The 22,747-nt window shown below is 32.6% G+C and overlaps 2 protein-coding genes across 2 annotated transcripts; one reads left to right on the top strand and one right to left on the bottom strand.

Annotated features, from left to right (window-relative positions):
* Positions 1-6,307: 6,307 nt before the first annotated feature.
* LOC125855075 (auxilin-like protein 1) lies at positions 6,308-13,034 on the top strand. The gene is made up of 7 exons (XM_049534732.1): positions 6,308-6,751; positions 8,049-11,730; positions 11,816-11,905; positions 11,994-12,059; positions 12,151-12,240; positions 12,563-12,739; positions 12,844-13,034. The coding sequence occupies exons 1-7, from the start codon at positions 6,399-6,401 to the stop codon at positions 12,877-12,879; spliced, it is 4,494 nt and encodes a 1,497-aa protein (XP_049390689.1). The 5' UTR covers positions 6,308-6,398; the 3' UTR covers positions 12,880-13,034.
* A 274-nt stretch (positions 13,035-13,308) lies between these two features.
* On the bottom strand, positions 13,309-16,354 carry LOC125855060 (ornithine transcarbamylase, chloroplastic). The gene is made up of 5 exons (XM_049534710.1): positions 16,080-16,354; positions 14,848-15,182; positions 14,267-14,398; positions 13,901-14,176; positions 13,309-13,604 (listed from the first exon to the last, which is right to left on the bottom strand). Exons 1-5 carry the CDS (start codon positions 16,276-16,278, stop codon positions 13,422-13,424), a joined length of 1,125 nt encoding a protein of 374 aa, XP_049390667.1. The 5' UTR covers positions 16,279-16,354; the 3' UTR covers positions 13,309-13,421.
* Positions 16,355-22,747: the final 6,393 nt, after the last annotated feature.

Genomic DNA, 22,747 nt, shown 5'->3' with positions numbered 1-22,747 from the left:
CTATGTGGGCGCTCCTGCATGCTTCTAATCAATAGAATATGAAAAAGAGAAAATTGAATTATGTATGATGAGCTTGAGTCAAGTCACAAAAAGGGTTATGATGAGCCCTTTCAAGGTCATATGAAGATGTTATGATGAGCTTGAGTCGAGTCAAAAAAAAAAGATTAAGATGAGCACTTTTAGAATCTACAGAGACTTTCTTATGTTCTAGGTTAACACAAAGCGGGACTAGAGGGAATGCAACTACTGAGACAAGCAACTCAAACTAAATCCTGTGAGAAAATAAAAGATTAGTGAGGTAAGGTCTAAGGTCATAGGGGTAAAGTTTTTTGATCCAGGTAAAATAAAATTAGGCCTCCCCTTCCATTCAAGTAGATTATTCTCTAGATCTCCTTATGGAGTCTAAGAAAAAAGATAGATATCCTTGCGCAAGGTGAAAGATCGATGTCCTTTAGAATTCTAAAAATATCAAAAATTGTGTGCCTTTAGGTCGTTCCATCTTTTTTTATTCATAATCAAGACGAAAGATCGGACGTACTTGTTCAGTTCAAATCTACTTTTCATGATTCTAGAAAATTGTAGGAAATATAAGTCAACTAGTTATATGGTTGCTTAAGCAACAAACAAAAGAAGGGAAAAAAGGACAAAGATGCTAATAGATCAGAAAGTGCTATGTGTGCCATGGACTAATAAAGCCATATACAGATAGAAGACACGATTTGCTGTAGAAGGGCATGTGCATATTCTTGAGTGATCTTCTTCAAATTAAAGAACACTAACAATTATTATATTTTAATTAATAAATATATATAAAGAAATAAAAAGATAAGTGAAAGTAAAAGTAGTCTATTGATGTTCAGCCAAAAAAAAAAAAGTAGTCTATTGATGAGTTTAGGATCTACTTTATCTTTTAGATCTTCTTCATATATTCTTTCTTACTAGTACTGTGTATATATATATTTGCTTCACCTTTTCATAAAGATTCTCTTCAGTCTTCATCAGACAATTTGGTAGCACTTTAATCATTTTTACCCAAGACTTCTATATGTATAGATAAAAAATAAAAGACAATATATCCCATCATCATCTTTTCTTTTTTATTGTGTGTACCTATGGTTGGTCAAGATGTGGTAAAATTGAATTTTTGTAAAGGTGAAATTAGTAGGAGTAATAATAATCTTATCATGTGCCCAATATGAATTAACATAGCATCGTTACAATCGTATATGTGAGAGTTAGAAATATCAAGTGTTCATGAAGTTAGTATTAAAAAAAATACGCACAAACTTATTTGAAGACACTAATTATGAAGAAAAAACTTCCTTAACGAATTTGAACTCAAAAACTTCTCTGTTTAAATCATGGATCCACATCCTAAATAGTGTATATATATATATATATATATATATATCAGGGCCGGCTCTATGCTTTCAAAAATAAGGCCTTTGCCTTAGGCCTCCAAATTTCGGGGGCCACAAATTTTTGTCAAGAATAAATTATGTGTTAAAATTTTTATAGAAAAATTAATTATTTATGATAAAAAGTATAATTTTTTTTAAAATAAATTATTTTATCCACTTTAACATCTTTTGTACTTTGTTAAAATAAGAATTAACAGTGAAAAATGTTGAACAAAGTGAATTACAAATTCTTTCTTATTTCTTTTTAAATTTAGTTTCAAGCATTACTCTAAGCATATTAAAATGAGGTATACCAAGTCATCAACTTTTTGAGTCAAATTCTATGATTCTAAACTTCTAACTCTTATCTTTATTTAATATTTATCAACTTATAACTTATATCATTATGTTAACAATATATATAATAATTGTCTCACTTGAAGGATGTTTTTCAATGTTGAGTTGATAAAATCTTACCTAAAACTAAGAACTCAAAAAACAATATTAAGTACTAATAATTTTCATCTTAATAGTGTAAATTATTATTTTTTGAATAAATACGTATATGAAGTGTATTTATATTTTAGGCCACAAATTGAAATTTCGCTTTAGGCCCCCAATTACGTTGAGCCGCCCCCTGATATATATATATAATTTCTAAGTTCATGTTTAACTAAGATTTAAGAGGTTTGATTTGGAGACTATAACAAAAATAACTTTTAGCGACAATAAATATACACATTAACAAAAAGTGTTAAAGTTTTTATCGGCATTAGTTAATTGTCATTGAATCCGATGTCGTTATAGGTTTTAGAGACATTTACAGAAAAAAATGTTAAGTATCGCTAAAAGTACATATTTAGCGACAATTAAGTTATTATCATTAACTAAATGTCGCTAAAGATATTTTTTCCTTAGTGAGAAAACATATTCCTAGTTAATTAGAAGCTTGTACTTTTGATGATAAATTTATTAAACGCAACGGTTATGTTGCTATATCAAAAGAAAAAATAGGAAATAAAAGTCCTCTTCGTACCAAACACAACCTTAGGCAAAGACCATTGACTTTGAAAAGGGGAACAAAATTTTATTTTTTTATTTTGCTTCCTATTTCGTAAATAGCATCTGAGAAAAAAGATATAATAGTAAATAAGTGGAAAAAATCATTACAGTGAATAGTAAAAGTTAATTTATTTGGACGTATATAAAAATGTCATCATGATAACAATATGATCAAAATGGTCCATGTGATAATTCTCCTTTTTATTAAGTATGTATTAATATCCCAATAATGCCATAGCAAAAGACACTGCAATCGTGTTAAACAATAGATTTTGAATTGAACCTTTAGTGGCCACTTTTTTATGTGTGAAACTTTAAAAAATAAAATAAAAAGTCTAAATTAAAGGATTTAAAAGTTTAAAACTTTGAAAAAGAATGCGATCATCGATGCAACAAAACTATAGTGTAGTTTTTTTAATTAAAAGACAGGTAGATGATGCCATTACTTTGTAGGCCCTTATTGTTTATTATATAAAGTGAAGAGATACTCATCATAACTTCATAACAATAAAGTTTTGAATCATGTAATATATGAGTAAATATGTAATATTAAATAGACCCTACCAATGAATACACCTTTCAAAGATATATTTTGACCATAAAATAAGTGAGTGAACATTCATTAAGGTTTTAATTTGTTCAACATTTTAAATTAGAGATAAGGTTCAAATTTATTGCTTTTACACTTTAGTATTTGACAAATGAGAACTTCAATTAATAAAATTAAAATTTACATAATTACCACAACTATTTATATTTATTTGGCATAATTTATAAATATGTCCTCTAACTTGATCTCATTTTATATTTATGCCCTTCAATTTTGGATATGTACAAGTAGACACTTAAACTTGTATATAAAATTGAACAAATAGACATGTGTGTCCTACGTGACATCCTACGTGGCAATTTGTGTCCTACGTGGTATCCTACATATATTATGTCACATATGATTCATGTGTATACTTGTCCTACATATATTAATATATTATGTCACATAGGATTCATGTGTTTACTTGTTCAACTTTGTTAGCTCGTTTTTTTTAAGAAAAAAGAAGGATAAGATCCATCAGCGCAACTTTTGTTGATTTATTCGCATTTAAGTAGAATTTTTCTCAGGTTTAACATATGTAATACATGTTTTATCTTTGTATTTTTGCATCGCATGCAGTTATGTTGACTTGACCTTTTATAGGTGAAGATAAGATTTGTCAGCGCAACTTTTGTCGGTTTATTCGCATTTAAGTGGAATTTTTTCCAGGTTTAGCATATGAAACACATATTTTCTTTGTATTTTTGTATCGCAGTTATGTTGACTTGATCTTTTATAAGTGAAAACATAATAGAACATTTACAATAAACGCATTTATATATATATTATCGGTTGTTGATTCAATTCACTTTAGCTAGAAGTCAAGAAAAAAATAATTGAGATTCATACATCATGCATGCATGCATATAATAATCGTATTCTTCATACAAAAGAATAATATAATTAGGGTTTTCTTTTTATAGGTCGTAAGTACATATATTTTACATCTCAAATATTCTTATTAGGGTTTCCTTTTAGAGGTCGTAATTACATATATTCTACGTCTCAAATGTCCTTTATATTGTTCCCTCCGACTTCATCTTCTTCTCGATTATCTACAAGTTCAATTGATACCAACTAAAACACTGAAAGAATGATAACTTTTTTTTGTATTATCATATAGTTTAATCTTAAATTATTTTATTAATTATCTTAACAACTACGAGTTCATTCTAAATACTAAAATCCTTATACACAACCTAAAATACTTAGTAGTATTACTTAGTACTTTGATGTGATTTTTTTTCTATAATAAAAATAGTCGTTAGGTAATGAAAATTAAATATAGGAGCAAATTAAAATAATGATTTTACTATTTTCGATGCTCTCAATTAGTGTCTCCATAATGGGAGCTTATACCCAAATATGGTGTCCTAAAATTCATAATTTCATGTGAGGGAGGGGCCACACTTTGTATGATTAAATCTTTGAATATGGAATAATTGTGATGAGAATCTCTATGAGGAAACGACTATGTTTTTGCCTTTTTATTCATTTTTTTCCTATTTACTGTCTGGCGTTTACATTTAAATTCGATTAAATTTGAATTCTTTTCAAAAAATCTCATATTAAAGGTGGAGCATTTCACGACTCATTTTTATTCATTCTTTATTGTTACTCATTTATAATACTATTTTGGTTTCCCCTAATCCCAACAACTTTGAAAATTAATAATATAATTTTAAAAAATCAATTAAATTTACTTTCGAAAACAAATGAAACGCGACGCATAGGATTTTTTTTACGAGCTTACACGTGCTACAAATACAATTAAATCATATTTTTTCTGTCATGGGAGAAGAGAGGCCCCATTTTAATTCCTACTAATTAATTCATATCTGTGAAAGTGAAATGCAACACTTCTTTTAAAAATAAGCTTTAAGTCATAGTCAATAATAATAATAAATAAATAAAAAAAATTATGTTGTTAATGGTACGTCAGATTGACTAATAATGTCATATTATAATTTGGGACATTATTTGAAAAATTAAACTAAGGAAAAAGAATAGACATGGTTAGGCTTGCTTTTGTTATGTTAATTTAAGTTCCAACACTTTATTTCTGTAAGAGGAAATAATCCAAGTAAAACAAACACTAATACATGTGTATTATTTTGATTCCAAATTGTTTGCCATTTAAAAAATTATTGTTTTGTACCTTGTCATTTCATTGTCATATTTTTTTTTTGTTATTATACTTCAAATTTTTGTCCTTCTTTTGAGTCAAAAGTCTATCAAAAATAAAAAATAAATACCACATAAAAATAAGATGTACATATATTATACCTTGCCAAATTTTTCATTATGAGAGTAGATGAAATATATTATATCGTAAGCTGTAACAATTTTTCGGAATAAACTTTAGCTTGAGAGTTTTTGAAAGCGAAATTATCCATATGTGGTTTGTTACAAGAAATTCAAGATGATTATTGAAAAATAGAAAATGGAATTCAAACTAATTGTCCATAATTTTAAAACTTTTTGCAAAATAGCCAAACAATATGAAAGTGATTATTGTTTTTTTTTTTTTAAAGTACAAGAAAACGTTAAAACATTTACGTCGTTACATGTTTTTGGTCCTCACTCTTGTGAATATGAATGAAAAGCTGGCATCTTCAAGGATGCAACTAGTTTATTTCATATATTTTTTTTTAATTTCCACTCAATATACGATATTCATATTAGGGTTCGACATTGAAATTTACACATTACAAAGCCATTTCCAAAAATAACTCTCAACAAGATTTTTTTTCATTCACACGAGCTCAAATCCAATATCTGATTAAGAATGGAGAAATCTCAACTATTCCACTATATGAAATAAATATTATTTTACCAAAATAGCATATAGATGACTAAAAGAATATGAAAATATGGAGTACTCCGTCTATCTCAATTTATGTGATACTTTTTATTTCTCAAGAGTGAAATAATTTAAGTTTGATCAAAAATTTGCACATAAATTTTTCAAAAAGTTAAATGAATTTTATATATTTATAAACTACATAAAATTTATGGTAAAAAATTAATTAATATCAAAAATATGTCACATAAATTGAGACTGGAATTAATATACTAAAATAATCACCGAACGAGTTGATCAATCCAAGTTGGAGACTTGGAACCAAGTATACCGTACAGCAACAAACAGAGTTAAAATTAATAAAAATTACAACTTGACCCTTCAAAAAACACATTTTGTAATTATTCTGTCACAATTTTATTTTTATTTCTTCTGCTCTTTGATTCTTCAGACAAATATCACCGAAGAAAAAAAAATATATGCATAAAATTTCCTCCTGAAATAACCAACCCTAGTTCATTTCTTCTCTCTGTGTACTTCAATGGAGCCTTTACACAGAAGGAAGCTTTCTAACGCCAATGGCTTATCATTTTCTGCTAAACAGCATCCGTACGACGGCGTTTTAACAGGTGCACAATCGAAGTTCGGAGCTCCGGTTTTACCTTCCGGTGCTCCGGATTACTCGGAGATTTTTGGAGGTTCTCGTGATTCTTCGATTCCGGTGCTTGATCTTTCTGGTATCGATGATGCTGCGGTTTCCGATGATGGACGGAGCTCCGATAAACTGGATTATTCCAACATTTTTGGTGGTTTTTCTCGGGAAGATATGGCTGTGCGTAATGAAGAGTTGTTTTCTAGAGGTAAACGAGGGAAGCGTTCTTCTGCTAAATCTAGGTGAGTTCATTTTCATGATTTTTTTTAAAATTTTTGCTTTTTATTTGAAGAGAAAATGGAGATTTCTGTTAGTGATGGCGCTAAGCTTGATGTGTCCAGTAGTAGTTTGAATCGGTTACGAGTTTCGTTTTGTGTGTTTTCTCGCTGTTCATTTTCATGATTGCTACTCGCTTTTTACTTTTCATTTATCGACTGGTTTTAAATTTTGTTATGTGTTAACTTGCTTGTCTTTCTCTATCTGTTTAGCTGATCATCTGTTTGTTTCTCGGCATTTATCTGTTTTTTTCCTATTCTTCGTGCAGTACTTCCGATTGCCTCTCCATACGAACAGTCTCTAATTCTATATAGTTGTAGCTTTGGTTGATATACAGAAAAGAAAACAATAGAAAAGAAATAGGAAAAAAAGGAAAAAGCACAATGATATGAAGTTCATATGGTGTCATTTTATCTCTGTTCTTAATTTTGGGGTTTGCTTCAGTTTGTATATTCTTAGTGTGCTTAACAAGTCCTTTTTCTGTTTCTCTACCTTAGGTGAGATTTATATGATTTTTTGTTCTGCTAGGGAACCGGTAAATTAGACTTTATATAGACGAACATGTATCGTTGGTTGAAGCATTCAAATATTTCTGGTATGGAATATTCATATGTAAACCTTTTAGTAAAAAAAGAATCTCCCATAAATTCTCGTTTGTTGCTCATATTGAAACGTGTCGTCTTCTGTAGCTTATCTAGTAATCTGATATCCTTTTGCTTTTCTAATTGGTTAAGTTGTGTTGGTTTACAAAATGTTAATCCTGCTCTTATCCTTTGTAACGGAAAGTTTTAATCGAAGTTTGTCGTGATCTGATGTTTAATTACACGTCTCTAGTCTTTTTAAAGTATTAAGTACTTAGACATGCTATGTGGTTTGGAATTTAATGGACATTTACTGTGTGCATTGACCTTGGTTGGTCTGTTTTCTCACATGTGGAAAACGACAACCTTCCGTATTAATTTGCAATTCCCTTGATTGCTTTTATTTTCTGCGTCATTTCCCAGATTTTCCCAGTTTGTCTTTGACGACACCATGTGTATTGGTGGACATTTACTGAGTGTGTTGACCTTGGTTGGTATGTTTTCTCACGGGTGGAAAACTACAACCTTCCGTATTAATTTGCAATTACCTTGATTGCTTTTATTTTCTGCGGCATTTCCCAGATTTTCCCAGTTTGTCTTTGATGACACCATGTGTATTGTTGCTTTTGGTTCAACATAAGTTATGATGGTTCCCTTAATTTCGTGTTTTTGTTGCATTTAGGACTGCTTCGGAAGGATCCGATCAATGTAGTCCAAGTGGAAGGCAAAAAGAGTCCTCATGTGATGCAGCTAATCAATCTTTGGATGGGCCAAAACATTTTAACCTATCTTATCATAAGACCAGCCAACGAAGCAGAGATGGGTTAAATGGCATGACACAGATTGCTGAACTGCATGCTGTCCCTGGTTTTACGCATTTTATAGATGAAAGTTCTCATGTTCCAAAGACTGAATCCTGTCAACAAGCACCCTTTGTAAAAAGTGATGTACTTCGCCAAAGGAGTTTTAGTGGGGAAATCTTTAAAGGACGTGATAGGAAGGGGGATTTGCATGTCCCAAAGATACAGAGTTCAGATGGAGTACATCGCAACAGGAGCTTTAGTGGGGAAATATTTAAAGAAGGGCATGCTAGGAACAGGGATTTGCATGTCCCAAAGTTACAAACTTCAGATGTACATCGCAACAGGAGCTTTAGTGGGGAAATATTTAAAGAAGGGCATGCTAAGAATGAGGATTTGCATGTCCCAAGGAATCAAAGTTCAGATGGACATCACAACAGGCACTTTAGTGGAGAAATAGTTAGAGAAGGACCTGATAGGAGTGGGGACTTGCATATCCCCAATAAACTAAGTTCAGATGTTCATCATGACACGAGCTTTAGTGGGGAATTATTTAATGGACATGATAGGAAGGAGAATTTGCATGTCCCTAAGAAACTGAGTCCAATTGGTGTAGTGAAGGTTAAAAGTGAATCTAGCTGGGATGTGTTCAATGATAAGTTTTTTAGTGCACGTGATGAATTTGACAAGAGATCAAGTTCCACTGAAGGGGCATCGGCTTCCAACCCCGTGGCCAATGACATCAAGGGCCAACCTTATCAATCAAAAATTACTGGTCCTGATTCCAAATTTGGTGAATCTGGAAGGGGTAGTCGTGTCAATGATACTTCACCACCTTCCTCTGATGAGGAACTTGATGCAAATTCGGCAGCTGCTATTTCTGCTGCCACTTTGAAAAAAGCCATAGAGAAAGCTCAAGAGAGTATTAGGCTAGCCAAAGAGCTAATGGAGAGAAAATGCGAAGGTGTTCCAGCTTCTCTGAAACGAAGGTCTAAAGGTAGCTTAAAATCCAAGGATAATAGGGTTGAGTGCAATACAAGAAGTAACAGGGGAAATACTATAGAATTGCAGGGAAAAATAGGTATTGGATTGCCTCCATTTACTGAGGTTTGTCGGGAAATTCCATCAAGCAATGCTGTTTTGGCTTCATGCTTCAATCTTAAAGAACAGCAAAGAGTTACTGGAAATGTTGAAGTATCTCACAGAGATGTAGCAGGAACTTGGTCTCCGGAGGTGGTAAGCAGTAGAAAAGAGAATACTCAAACCTTGGCATCTCAACAGGTTGACAGCAGCAATCATTCCCAACCATCTATGGAGAATAACAGTCATGTATACAAGCTAAAGGAGATGAATCCAAGTAACAAGACCAAGGAGCTTGACGAAGCACCTGATTATACCAAATCAATGGGGGACATAAAGCCAACACCAAACATCCTTGGGAAGTCAGAAGCTCCTGAGGAATACAAGGATACTTCCAATTCAGCTCTGATGCATGATTCTGAGGAATATGTAAATTCTGAAATGACCAAAGACTATTGCTTTGCTAAGGAGAAGGCAAATTGTTCTGCTGAGTCGAAGAAGTCTGAAAATATGAAGAACAATCTGGAGTCGATATTTGTTGAACAATGGAGTTTCAAGAACTTGCAGAATTCTCCGGCACCGCTTACTGAGGAGAAAATTGAGTTCCAAGAAATGGAGAATGATAACTTACATAACAACCAAAAGACACCTCTAGGAAATGAGACACTGAACCATGAAGACTTGGAATGCAGAATAGCATCGAAGAAGCTAGAAAAAGTTGAGATGAAAGAAAACAAAAGTAGATTGAGAAGGAGCTCCGATGAAGAAGAAACTGACATTGTGGATAAGGAAGCCTCCCTATGGGTGGAAAATGATGAGAAGCCCCAACATGGCTTCAAGAAAGAAGGCATTGACAATAAACATGAAGATTTCCAAGGGGGACAAGACACTGGAATATCATATGGGGTTCATGAGTGTGAGCCGAGTGAAAGCAAAACGACTTACTCTTGTGAAGGAGAAGAGAGTGAGAGAAATCTTGAAGGATCTGAGAGGGAGGTACCTCAGAATATATCCATAGAGCCTTGTCAGTACGAAGCAACTGAAGAAATAGAGAACCGAGCTGATAAATTCACACAGAATAGAAAGACTGAAGCAAGTCAGAAGGTTGACGAAATTGATAGTAAGCCGGTGGAAGCATCTGATAAGAGTGAGGGTGATCAGGAGACAAGTGTGGCTCCAAGTGTTGCTGATAAACAAAATTCAATGAAAACTATTTATGAGCCTGATCACGATGGCAGTACTTGTTCAAGTGAGATACAAGAAGCTTGTGAATATCAACTAGAAAATGGTGACCTTGGAATTAGTCAGCAGGCAGTTGATTTTGAAGGGATACAAGGAGTTTCTGAAGCCATCAATGAGCATGCTGAGTGTGAGAAGTATGGAGCAAGTGAAGAGTCATCCAATTCTAGGGAGAGGGAGATAATGGAAACTGCTAGTGATCTCCAAAATGCTAGTGAAGGGGATACCTCTGAGGGCATGGTGCAAGATACTTATGACTCCTCATCTGAGGATGCCAAGGAAGTGAGTCGGGGTTCCACTTGCATGAGCACTGCGGATAATCTTCCAAGTGAAAGAGTGTTGTTTGAGAAAGAGAGCTTCTGCAATGTCATTCCAGAGAGTGTCAGTGATAATGAAACACATTTTATACCTGAGGTCCACCCTTCCGAAGAACAAAGGAATACCACATTTATTGACAGAAACCTTGAACAGAAATGCGATGAGACTGGTAAGGAACCAGAAGAATCCTCAGATCCTGATGAAGGGGATGACTCTTGGGTCCCTGAACATGTAGAGAATGAGGAAACAATCAAGGTGGATGGTAGTGGTGACCAGGTTGAGAAAAACAATGATATCGAAGCAGCTCAGCAAGTAAAGAAGTCTGTTGAGAACTCAGAAGGCTTGGAATGGTCTTCTTTACTGGGTGATCGTGAACCACTGGGCAATGATGAAGAGTTAAAATCAGAACTGTATGAGGAAGAGAAAAATCTTAGCGAAAAAATTGTTGTAGAAGAGGATACCAAAGAGTCGTTAACAAAAGAAGTGGACAAAAATAATGGTAGAAAAACTGAGGTAGACATGAGACAGCAAAGGGAAAGGGAAAAAGATAGAAAAGTGGTGGAAAGAGCAATTCGTGAGGCTCGTGAGAGAGCTTTTGCTGACGTCTGTGAAAGGGCAGAACGAGCTGCTGTGGAGAGAGTAACTGCTGAAGTTCGGCAAAGAGTAATGGCTGAGGCACGAGAAAAGCGTGAGAAGGCTTCTGCAAGTATCAAGGTATCAACAGACAAATCTTCCATTGAAGCCAAGCGTAAAGCAGAACGAGCTGCTGTGGAGAGGGCAACTGCAGAAGCCCGTGAACGTGCTTTAGAGAAAGCTTTATCACAAAAAAACATAGCTGAATTAAGGTCTCAAGTAGATAGAGACGATGTTGAAAGATCTGCTAGTAGAACCAGAGAGAATAAATTGAAGCAAAGCCTTTCTTCTTCTGTGAGTATCATTCACTTTATTTCCTGCTTTTCTCTTAGTGGATATATTGTGACATATAGAGGAATGATCTACTCATTAAATGCAGGATTTGGAGAAATTTGATGGAAGTAATAGTGAATCAGCTCAGAGGCGCAAAGCAAGGTTGGAGAGGCACCAGAGGATAATGGAACGAGCAGTATGTGTATCTAAACTCTATTTGTAGGATACTAGTTCCTGAACGTTGTCCAAGCATGTTCATTTTTATCTTCTACTGATCTTTTCAGGCAAAAGCCCTTGAGGAGAAGAATCAGCGCGATCTTCTGGCTCAGAAAGAGCAAATGGAGAGAACTGTAAATTCTCTTGATATGATTAGTGTGCTTATGGTGTTAATGATGTTAACATGTTAGTGGTGCTTTGCTTATACGCGTGTTTAAATTTCAGAGACTAGCAGAAGCTCTTGATTCTGATATTAAAAGATGGGCCAGCGGTAAGGAAGGGAACCTACGGGCACTGCTTTCGACTCTGCAATATGTATGTATCCATCCGATTAGTGCTTGCCCAAGTATTTTGTCCCTTGTTTGTTATGAATATAAACTGAAGGGAACGAAGAATCTCAAGATGCTACCTCTCTTTCATTAGGAAAAGATCTTCAAGAAACTAAAAGTTGGGGTGACCTTTTTCCTCAGAAATATAATTGCAGTAATCAGAGTTTAGAACAAGTGAATGAATCCCTTCCAAGTTCCTAGGCATTTTATTTTTGAAGTTCATTGCACTGACCTTGATTTAATTTTTTGCCCTGTTCAAATATATAACATCCGTCGTCTCTAATTGTGCATTGTTTTTGTGAATGTAGATCCTTGGAACCAACAGTGGTTGGCAACCTATCTCGCTGACTGAAATTATTACTACTGCTGCTGTGAAGAAAGCTTACCGTAAAGCAACTCTGTATGTTCACCCTGATAAGTTGCAGCAAAGAGGAGCGAGCATTCAGCAAAAATATATTTGTGAAAAGGTTTTTGATCTTCTCAAGGTAATGTTTCTCTAACGGCATGTTCTGATTTGTGCTGTTGCTTGTTTTTTTTGTTTTCTATTTTATGTACTTGAATCTCATTATTTTCCTTTTGTGAACCAAAGGCCGCATGGAACAGGTTCAACTCAGAAGAGAGGTGATGCAATGTTTGCGCTGTCCTAATGTTGGCCATCAGCTTTTCAAGATGGAAAATGAAATTTGTTTTGTAGATACATTTAACTATTGGCAATCTAGTCTTAGACATGAACAGTAGCTCATCAGTTTGGAAACTCAGGGTAAAGTTATTTACAAAATGCAAGGTAAATGATAACGCCTTAAATGTATGTGTTGACTAGGTGAAACCTGGTTCACTAGAGATGCTGTGTACTTGGCTTGACATCTAAAACTTTGGTATGAAGGGTTTAAATGATGGGACTTTTAAATTTTAAAAATGTCATTGTAGAGCCCTTTGAATTGTTATGATCAAGTGGCGATTGTAACTAATCCCTTAGAAATTTATACCCTGTTAAGAGTTGGGGACATTTATTTATAGGATTAACATCTAAATGCCAGCTCGAAGACGACGGCCATTATGAAGATAAAGAGATTGCTCGACTTAGAACCTTGAGTTATATGAACAGACATAATGCACCAAACAAAATACTGTCTAGGAAGAATCTCAGTATTAGAACAGACGATGCAATTACAAGCCCATTACATGAAGCATGACTGCATTTTGTGCATGCATCCGGTTTTCAGCTTGGGGAAATACAATTGAGTTTGGCGCTTCAACCACGCCATTAGTGACTTCCACTCCCCTTTCTGCAGGCAAACAGTGCATAAAATAAGCCTTCTGTCCAGCTATTTTCATGAGTTCTTCGTCAACCTATTGACAAATGATAAGATGTTAGGGAAAGACTAGCTAGCCTGGAGTTCACGCACAAAAAAATTTCAAGAGTTGATGTTATCATTAACTATTAGATTGTTCCAACTTGTTCATCAATATTAGATGGGTATTCATAAAAGCATCAATAGCGAGGGGCATTTCTGGGCCTAGCCCCCTGTACTACTGGTTTTACCTGCATTCGTGGCAAGCAATTTTATGTATATATGAATAGGTGTCTTGTACTACACGCACAAGTCGAACAGACTAGACAGCTTAGAAATTTGTTACACTCCTACCTGGAATCCTTGAAACACCTGACGACGTTGTGCAGCTTCTTCTTTTTGTCCCATACTCGCCCAGACATCCGAGTATACAACATCAGCTCCTCTAACAGCTTCCTTTGGATCATTAGTTATCTCAATTTTGCTTACTCCAGCACCTTGTGCTTTCTTAACTGTTTCCTCATCAGGTTCAAAACCTTTTGGACAAGCACATATAAAGTGGAAAGGAATTACTGAAGCTAGTAGCAACCAAGAATGCACTATGTTATTTCCATCTCCAATATAGACAACCTGAAATTTGCAGTCAACATTGAATTACAAAGATCATGTCACCAGAACAGAAATTGGAATATCACCAAATGTTGCCTGAAAGAGCTAAACCTTAGTTCCTTCCAGGTGACCAACATGTTCAATTATTGTGAGGGCATCGGCCATAATTTGGCAAGGATGGTTGTAGTCTGTAAGGCCATTAATCACTGGTACAGTTGCATATTTAGCAAGATCTAGAATGTCCTGCAGTAGCAACAAAAAACGACAGATAAAATTTTTATTTTGCAGTTGGTATGAAAGAACGGACTTAGAAATGTCCAATCCTCCCCTATCAATTACTCAGTTCAATATCTCAACTTGTACAAAACCCTGAAGAATATTTACGAGTGAATAACCATAGCACAATTAGCTTGTAGAGAAAGGCGACATCATTCAACTGTTATTTAATAGTAAGATATTAGATAAAAGATGGATCCACTATTCAGCTCCAACAGAAAAGATCAAAAAACTCTTGTTCCAGCTAATTAGAAGGGACAATGCTATGAAGAGAGGATTTTAACAGAGGAAACAGAAGCATCGACTGGACAACTAGCACAAACAAGAGTGTTAGCAGTGCTTCACTGTAGTATACCAAAATAGGAAACTCACCATGTACCGGGAAGAAGTCAAAACAGAAAAACTCACCAGCATACCTGATGAGCAAAAACTCGAGCCATAATGATATCATTATAGCGAGACAGAACACGAGCAATATCACGAGTTTCTTCCCGCTTACCCATCTGTATGTCATCTGGTCCCAGGTATATAGCATGCCCACCAAGCAAGTAAAACCCTGTCTCAAAGGAAACCCGTGTCCTCATGGATGGCTTAGCAAAGATCATCGCCATAGTTTTACCTTTAAATGGGAGATATGTCCTCTCCCCTGATTTTATAAGTGCTTTGACCTCTTTGGCTCGATCCAAGATGTTCAAAAGAGTTGGTTTGTCAAAATCGCTGATGTGCAGAAAGTCCTTCTGACTAGCATTTACTGGAATTAAAAATAAGACACATCAGAAAAATCTTCCAAAGCCATTTTTGAATAAAACATGAGTTGATCCATCATCTGAAAAACTAGAGGACACAGTATTATTGTTCTCATGGGTTCGGAGACTGTTTAAGATAGAAGCTTGTGATCTCTGGGCTAGGAACACACCTTGGTTTCTAACCGTGTGCCACGAGCTTTCAGGAATTTATTGGCAACAAACAAAAAGTATTATCATTCTCTAACTTGTTTTTGATATACCAGGAGAATTTCATTAAAATTAGATGATGTGAAAATGTATACATACACTAAGGATTCTTATTTCAACTGCAAACACTTGTAAAGTGTTCTCAACTATCCATACAACAGGTCTTCACAATTAACACCAAAAAACAGTTTTTGATTCTCTAACTTTATGCTTTGTGACCTCAATAATTTTTTACATGAAAGCTCTTGAGAATATACTAGTAACTCAGCAGGCAATAAAAATGATCCTGATTCATGAAGCACGCATACAACTCCTTGAAAGTTAAAGGCTCAAATATGGTCACCACTATAAACAGTACATGCATTGGTCATTGGCCTTTGAACAGCTCCACATCTCTAACTAATAAGTCGGAAATTCGAATCACATCGAAGATAAGTGTGAAACCAAGGTTGATCCAAAGAACAATAAACCGAAGCATCAAAAGGTGCATGGTATAACAGACTTGATAGACCAAAAGAGCAGTGATAAGCTAAATAAATACAACATTCACAAGACTAAATAGTAAATCAAGCTGACTTAACAAATTTTCTAGGTTTACAACACATTATAGACTTAAACACTTGCACGATCCAAATGCCAAATCAAAATTAATCGAATAGAAAAGGAAATATCGAGAAACAGTAGCGAATCATTACCATTAACGGACGAAGGAGGAGATGTTGCCGGAGTGGTGGCCTGGCATGAGACACGTTGACGAGTGGCTGGAAATGTGATCGGAGAAGGTGCAAATACGCCTGAAAAGCGCGACGACTGAATGCCTGAGCTAGAGAGAGAGGAGAATGAGGCGGCATCGGGTGATCGGAGGGAAGTTAAGTGAGAGAAAATGGCGGCCATTGTTAAAGAAGTTCAGATGGTAAAGCTCAGTGCAGTGGATTTGTTAATAAACCCTACTCAACCATAATTTACATCTACATCTGTCAGCTTTAATTTCTTTTAATTTAACTAATTATTTTGTAGAACGTTTCTTTTTTTTTGTCTGTCTCGAATAATTTTACGGAATACTTGTCACCTTCTACCTGGCTATCAGTAATATGTACCAAGTAACTTTGTCGCTTCGAAAAATTGGTAAGAATCACCTAGTGTGGTGTTCTGTTTGAAGTTTTGATAGACGGCAAATAAAAGATTAAAGTAAATAAATAAATAAAACAAGAAAATCGATAGTGTAGTAGATGAAATCGCAAGGGTTTGGGCTCCCAACTGTAAGTGAGACTAGTTTTTACCTCATATTATTCGAATCAAAGATACGAGAAGGTTTATAAGATAAAAGTGTTCATATTTAAATTCTAACAAATATGCTAATTAATTTACAATTCATTTTATTTTATTTTTAGACAATTTTCAATAAATAAAAAGTACAATGATACTTTTAATTTATCTTGGACAATTATCTTGTTGACTCGCAAATATGATCTATTTGAAAAAATCAAGTTTCCCTAGGAGATTAGTAGATATGATTTGATTGAAATTTGAGAGAGTTTGCATTTGAAGTTAGTTGAAGAGGGTATTTACAAATTGAATTCATGTTTGGGCATAAACTTATCTAAGTTTAAAGTTAAAATAATAGATCAACATAATCAATAAATAATTATTTGAAATAGTTTCCAAATTTTATTTCAAATATTCAAATGTGCTTTTAAGAGGAAATAACCTATGAAATGACTAAAGGAATTGGTATTGGGCCCAACAGAACATCAATCCTTACTTATGGGCCAAACCTTGTGATCTGTGTTAGTGAACAACACATGATCATATAAAGGCCCAACTCAAATTTCAGAAACGGACCTTGTTTCTTATGACTTTGAGCCCAAAGACAAGATAAACAAGAAAGAATGGCACATGACATCCCATTTTACTAATATACGAAACTCAGACCGTTTGATAGAATGTATTAGAAAATCTAATATATGTATTAGCCATGTTATTACCTAATCTTTTGTTTGATGGAATTTTAAGTTCATGTATTAGTTATACATTCGATTCTAGCGTTGTTCAAAACCAACGAAATCAATAATTCGAACCAAAAAAAATATTAATTTATTGACAATGGGTTATTGATTTAGCGATTTCGGTAATAGTTTATTATCCGGTTATCGTTCTTAACGGCTTGAGGTTATTTCTTAACAGGTTAACTGATAATCCAATAGTAAATTAAATAATTATATTTATATCATTTGATATATAAAATCCTTGACTTAGAGTTCAGTTTCATACTTTTATTTCAGGGTGTCTCAAACTCTCGATTAATCTACAATGTAACAGTGTTTGCTTTTTAGCAAGATGCAATCTGTCAACTCATGTGCATGATTCATTTGGTTTGTCATCTTGTTTGAAAGTGATTTTCAATGATTTTTTTGCGTGTCAAATCAAATACTAAACCAATATCAATAGGGAACCAACAAAAGCAATATCTTAACAGTTTAGCATGTCTACAAACCGATAATCAATAAGTTGAATCAATAAACTTCAAAACTGCACCGAACCGATAATACATATCCCTACCCTAATTTCAGTATTATAGAATGTAGTACATAGTAAATCATGATATTAGCAATACATCGATACATATCCCTATCTTTGTTACTCCTAATTCAGTGTGTTAGTTTAATGACTACAAACTTTAAAAAATATGGTGTAAAATTTAATTTTGTAATCTTAAATTAAAAATATATATTCGGAATCGCAACGTAGATATAGTGCAGGGAGACCATGACAGACGGCACACGGCCATATGTGATAACGTTTTTGAAGGCGGAAAGTGATTCGCCAAAAAAAGCCGCTGCACAGACTTGGTGCGCTTATCACGCCCCAACACAAAGTAATATTATGCTCTTTTAAAGTGTTATTCAAAATTTTCTTCGTGAAATTGGCACACATTTCAATGCAACTCCTTAAAAAATATAATTGTTGTAATTTATGAAAAGAGAGAAGTGTTTGGGCACTCTTGAATTTGGTGTAAATTATTAATTTTATTTCTAAGTTAGTTTTTAAAATATTCATCTACTTGATTAACTAAAAGTATATGCACTCTCAATCTGTTACATGACATAGCAAGTGATTTCAAATTTTCGTACAAGCATAGGCTTTTAGTGAAAAGCAGAAAGTAGTGTTGAAAGTACTCTTAAACTTGGTAAGAATTTAGAAGTGTATTTCACTTCTATCGTAAGATCAGAGTGTTTTTAAGTTTAGTAAGTCAAGTTAATGAGTATTTTTAAAAATGCTAATAATTCACACAAGTTCAAATAATTTTATAACTGTCATTCTGTCAAGTGTCAAATTATATTCTAATAAAAACATCATTAAAAATTGACACAAAAAGTTCAATCTACGTTGGGTTAAAATTTGAAATACAATTACTTGGAAATACCCAACAGAAATTCATTGGTGCTGCTTGCCGCACCTTTTCTCGAAACTCATTAGCATCCCGTGACATTTTTTTTTTTGACCCTCGTGATCATTTTACAAATTATATATTATTGTCCTTATACTCTGTATTAATGCCTTTTTGTTATCACTAGGGGATGTAGTAGTAAAGATCTCTTATAATTACTTAGCTAAATTCATCAAACAAACATCATGTTCAATCATGACATCGATCTGAACCATCCTAGCCCACTCGTTAATTTTGTCATAGATAGGATGCTGATGTTACCTAATAATTCTCTCTCAAGTTTCATGCAACCTGTTGTTTTTGGAATTGAACTCATAATTTTGATTCTATATACACTTAAACAGTTATCATCATTGTCAAATATTATGTTCAATCACAATTCTGACTTGAATCGCCATAACCTCCTTATAAGCCTTGCCATAAACAGTATGATAATCCTACTCAATATAGATGCTTTTGTTCATGGCTTGTGTTCATTGTAAGCTTCATGAGAACGATCATTTGGTCGCCCTTCCAAGACAGAAAACAAAGAGCAAAATAATAATAATAATAATAATAATAAAAGCTTCAACGCTATTATTATCTTTAATTATATGTTCAAAAGTAGCATAGTTAATTGTACATTTGCTTCTTATTCTTTCTTTTAACGTTTCTTAGTTTGTTATTTCAATTTACTCAATAGGGAAATTAGAAGCATTTTTCAAGGATTTGGTTTGGTTCCACTAAAAATCAACTTCCCAAAATTACTTTACATAAAACAATACAATAGTCCGTCAATCAATGAAAGGTCAAGTAGTGAGATAAAATATGACCCTTGCTGAAAAATAGTCAAATCTATACTAAAAAAGTTAGTTAACCATCATTTTTATCAGGTTATTCAATTATGTTTGTCATAGATATATATTTATAATTATTTTATTAGTGTTAGAGAAAAATGAAGAATATTTCAAAAGGAAATGCCGCTTGTGGATTAAAACAATCCACTCTTATTTACATTAGCGATCTTTTTGTTCTTTAATCTCAACCAATTATAAAATTATTATTTTTAGACGCTGATAGAGAGCTAAAAAAAAAATAACAGATTCGCACATATAAAAAATGAATCTGAAGGCCAAAGAGGTGGATTTGCTCCTGCTAGGCAGCTACGCTATACATATCTGTGGTTTAAGTGATAATTTGATTAGTTAATTCTTGAGATAATTACGGACTTAAAATCTAAATACTTCGATCAATTAGTTTACTATATAAAAGAGTATATAGAAGAGTAGTATATATTTGGAGAGAGAAAGAGAGAAAATATATATATTTCAATCATGTTAATAAACCACTTGACCGAACCATATATATTCGTAAATTTTCCTAGCGTGATTTTTGGCCAAAATATTGGTGCGCATGGGATGACTTATTAGTTAATTGACCTACCTTTTTGAATTTTTCACTCCGAATTATTATGAATCAAATAAAGTGATTCTTTTATTTATTTATTTATATTTTTAATTAAAAATTAACTTTTTGAGATAATATTTATAAGTTGAGTGAGGAGAAATCAACTCGAGCAATACTCGAGTAAGGATCCGGCTCCTCTCCATTTCTTTTCTCTCCATTTTCCCCAAGTTCCTACTTAGATGTATAATATCTATGTTATTTAAATATTAAAGGTCTAGATTAATTAGTTTTCTTAATCAAATAAGTATACTAATTAACCATGATTAAAAAAGATATTTAAGATTCCAACTTTAATAAGAAAATATTCATTTTCCATTTTTTTGAGAAAAAATGGATTTACTTCAATTAAATAGCATTAAGCTTTTGATATAAAAAGAGTTCTTCTAAGTTTAACAACTTAGAGTCACGATAAAAAATATATACATTTAAAAAAAATAAAAAATTATATCTATTTTTTGGGAAAAGTTTGTCTAACTTTTAGTTTTCTTTTATAATTTATGGCAAAGTATTTTTCAATACATTTTATTTAATATCTGAATGCTAAAAATTCTATTTTATGATTTACAATATTTTTCTTCGTAAAATAATTTATTTAAATGTTTATTTTAAATTGACAAAAATTTAGTCTATGAAGAAACATTTCTTTTTGTGAATAGAAAAACTATAGATAACGAAAATGATTTGAACTACGGTCCAAAAAAATTGTGAGATGATTTTTTTTATAGAATTATTAGATAGATTTAAATGGTAATATATAGCCTTTTAATCATGATTAAAGTATTTGATTACTTAAAAATATGCGCCATTGATATTTAAATAATACAAGTGTCATACATCTAAGTAGGAACTTGGGAAAAATGGAGAGGAGTCGAAATTAACTAATGGATATTATAATGTCGTTCAATTGCCCAAATGTAACGAATCCATCGACTAATTGACACCTTCCTCTTTTTAATCATCCTATCCCTTTCCCACTAATTTGCCGGCTTATTCCAAAATCTTTTTAATTTTAATTAATTTAATAATTAAAAGAACAAAGAAGTACAAGAAGAAGAAAATAAAAAAGATAAATTAATCTGGTCATCACAATATGGAAAGTGAACCAAGAACTAATCCATTGTACATAAAGAAAATATTCCAACCAAATATATCGATTAATAATAAATCAATAATAATATGACACATGTTTTCTATATACTCTTTTATCACCATATTAATTAATTTGCATTTTCACCTCAATTATACTTAGGTTAGATGTAAACAACGGACAAAAGTGGATCTAGCCTTTACAATATAAATTCATGTGAATTTATTAAATTTTATTTAAAATCTATATTTATATTAAAAAACCTATAGAATATTTAAAAATATTTCATTATAAACATAATTATTATAAAAATCAATAAATTTCAAAATCAGAATCAGCGATGAATAAGTTTTGCCTAGTGCGTTCAATGAATATGATAGAGAAATTTTGGAAGTTACATTATGAATTATTAATGAGCACAAGGCTCCTTGTATGGGACGGGTTACTTTTTTTGGTACATTGAAATTTTTTTTTTACTATAAATTACATGTATTTTTTGTAAATAAATAAGATGGAAGAAAAAGGAAGTCATTACGTTTTTTACCAAAAAAAAAAGAATCAAACTTCATTATTGCACTTTGTACATAACGTTTATGATTAATTGTAACGTGCAAGCTATTTAACATTTTCTAGGTCTTTTCAGTCAAAATTTTATAGCCTACTCAATTTCCACGGTTTCATTTATGTAAACATAATTATCTCATCAAAAAATTTAAATACTTTTAGGAAAATTAGGATAACATCGTTAAATTTAAGAATTTTAAAAGAAATTTTAAATACAGTTAGCTATAAATATATCTCATAGATGATGTAAATATAGAATTTTCACAATATAAGGGATGTAATTATCATAAATATGTTTAGTGTAATTATTCATAATTACATATTATTTTTTTCTTTTCTTAAGCAAGTTATATTTTTTTAAAAAACACTGCTTAATATACCTACAGTCCCTTAAATTTGCTTGTAAGTTTTATTTAGACACTCGAACTATGACTTATTTCAGTTGAGCTTTAAACGCATGATAATTAGAAACTTTCAATTCAAATTGTATTCTCAAATGTCTTTTAGATAGTCAAGCTAACAACAATAAATATATCATCTTTTTTAATTATACACATCAATCTCAATTGAAAAAAGCTCAAGGTTTTACGATTTACTGAGGCTAATACGTATAGTTAAAGAAGATAGACATATTTGAAATGATTAATTTATTTACACAATTTTTTCTTCAAATTTTGAAACAAAAACATTTTAAAAATATACTCCAAATCATAACTCGAGTGTCTATATAAAATTTAATAATAATTTCGAGGCGTCGTATTAATTCTTTTTTTTTAAAAAATGTGCATTGGTCAAGGATTCGAATGACTAGTATAAAT

Source organism: Solanum stenotomum, chromosome 2 (genome assembly GCF_019186545.1).
Source record: "Solanum stenotomum isolate F172 chromosome 2, ASM1918654v1, whole genome shotgun sequence".
NCBI lineage: Eukaryota > Viridiplantae > Streptophyta > Magnoliopsida > Solanales > Solanaceae > Solanum > Solanum stenotomum.
This window is presented reverse-complemented; position numbering and strand designations above follow the sequence as displayed.

Bases quoted from the DNA above. Each gene is read 5' to 3' on its own strand.
- LOC125855060 (XM_049534710.1), bottom strand. From the start codon at position 16,278: ATGGCCGCCATTTTCTCTCACTTAACTTCCCTCCGATCACCCGATGCC. The intron at 14,177-14,266 runs GTTTAGCTCTTT...TGCAAATTTCAG, and splicing joins GTCACCTGGAAGGAACTAAG to GTTGTCTATATTGGAGATGG. The intron at 13,605-13,900 runs GTAGGAGTGTAA...ATTTGTCAATAG, and splicing joins AGGTGTTTCAAGGATTCCAG to GTTGACGAAGAACTCATGAA.
- LOC125855075 (XM_049534732.1), top strand. From the start codon at position 6,399: ATGGAGCCTTTACACAGAAGGAAGCTTTCTAACGCCAATGGCTTATCA. The intron at 6,752-8,048 runs GTGAGTTCATTT...TGTTGCATTTAG, and splicing joins CGTTCTTCTGCTAAATCTAG to GACTGCTTCGGAAGGATCCG. The intron at 12,060-12,150 runs GTAAATTCTCTT...TTTAAATTTCAG, and splicing joins AAGAGCAAATGGAGAGAACT to AGACTAGCAGAAGCTCTTGA.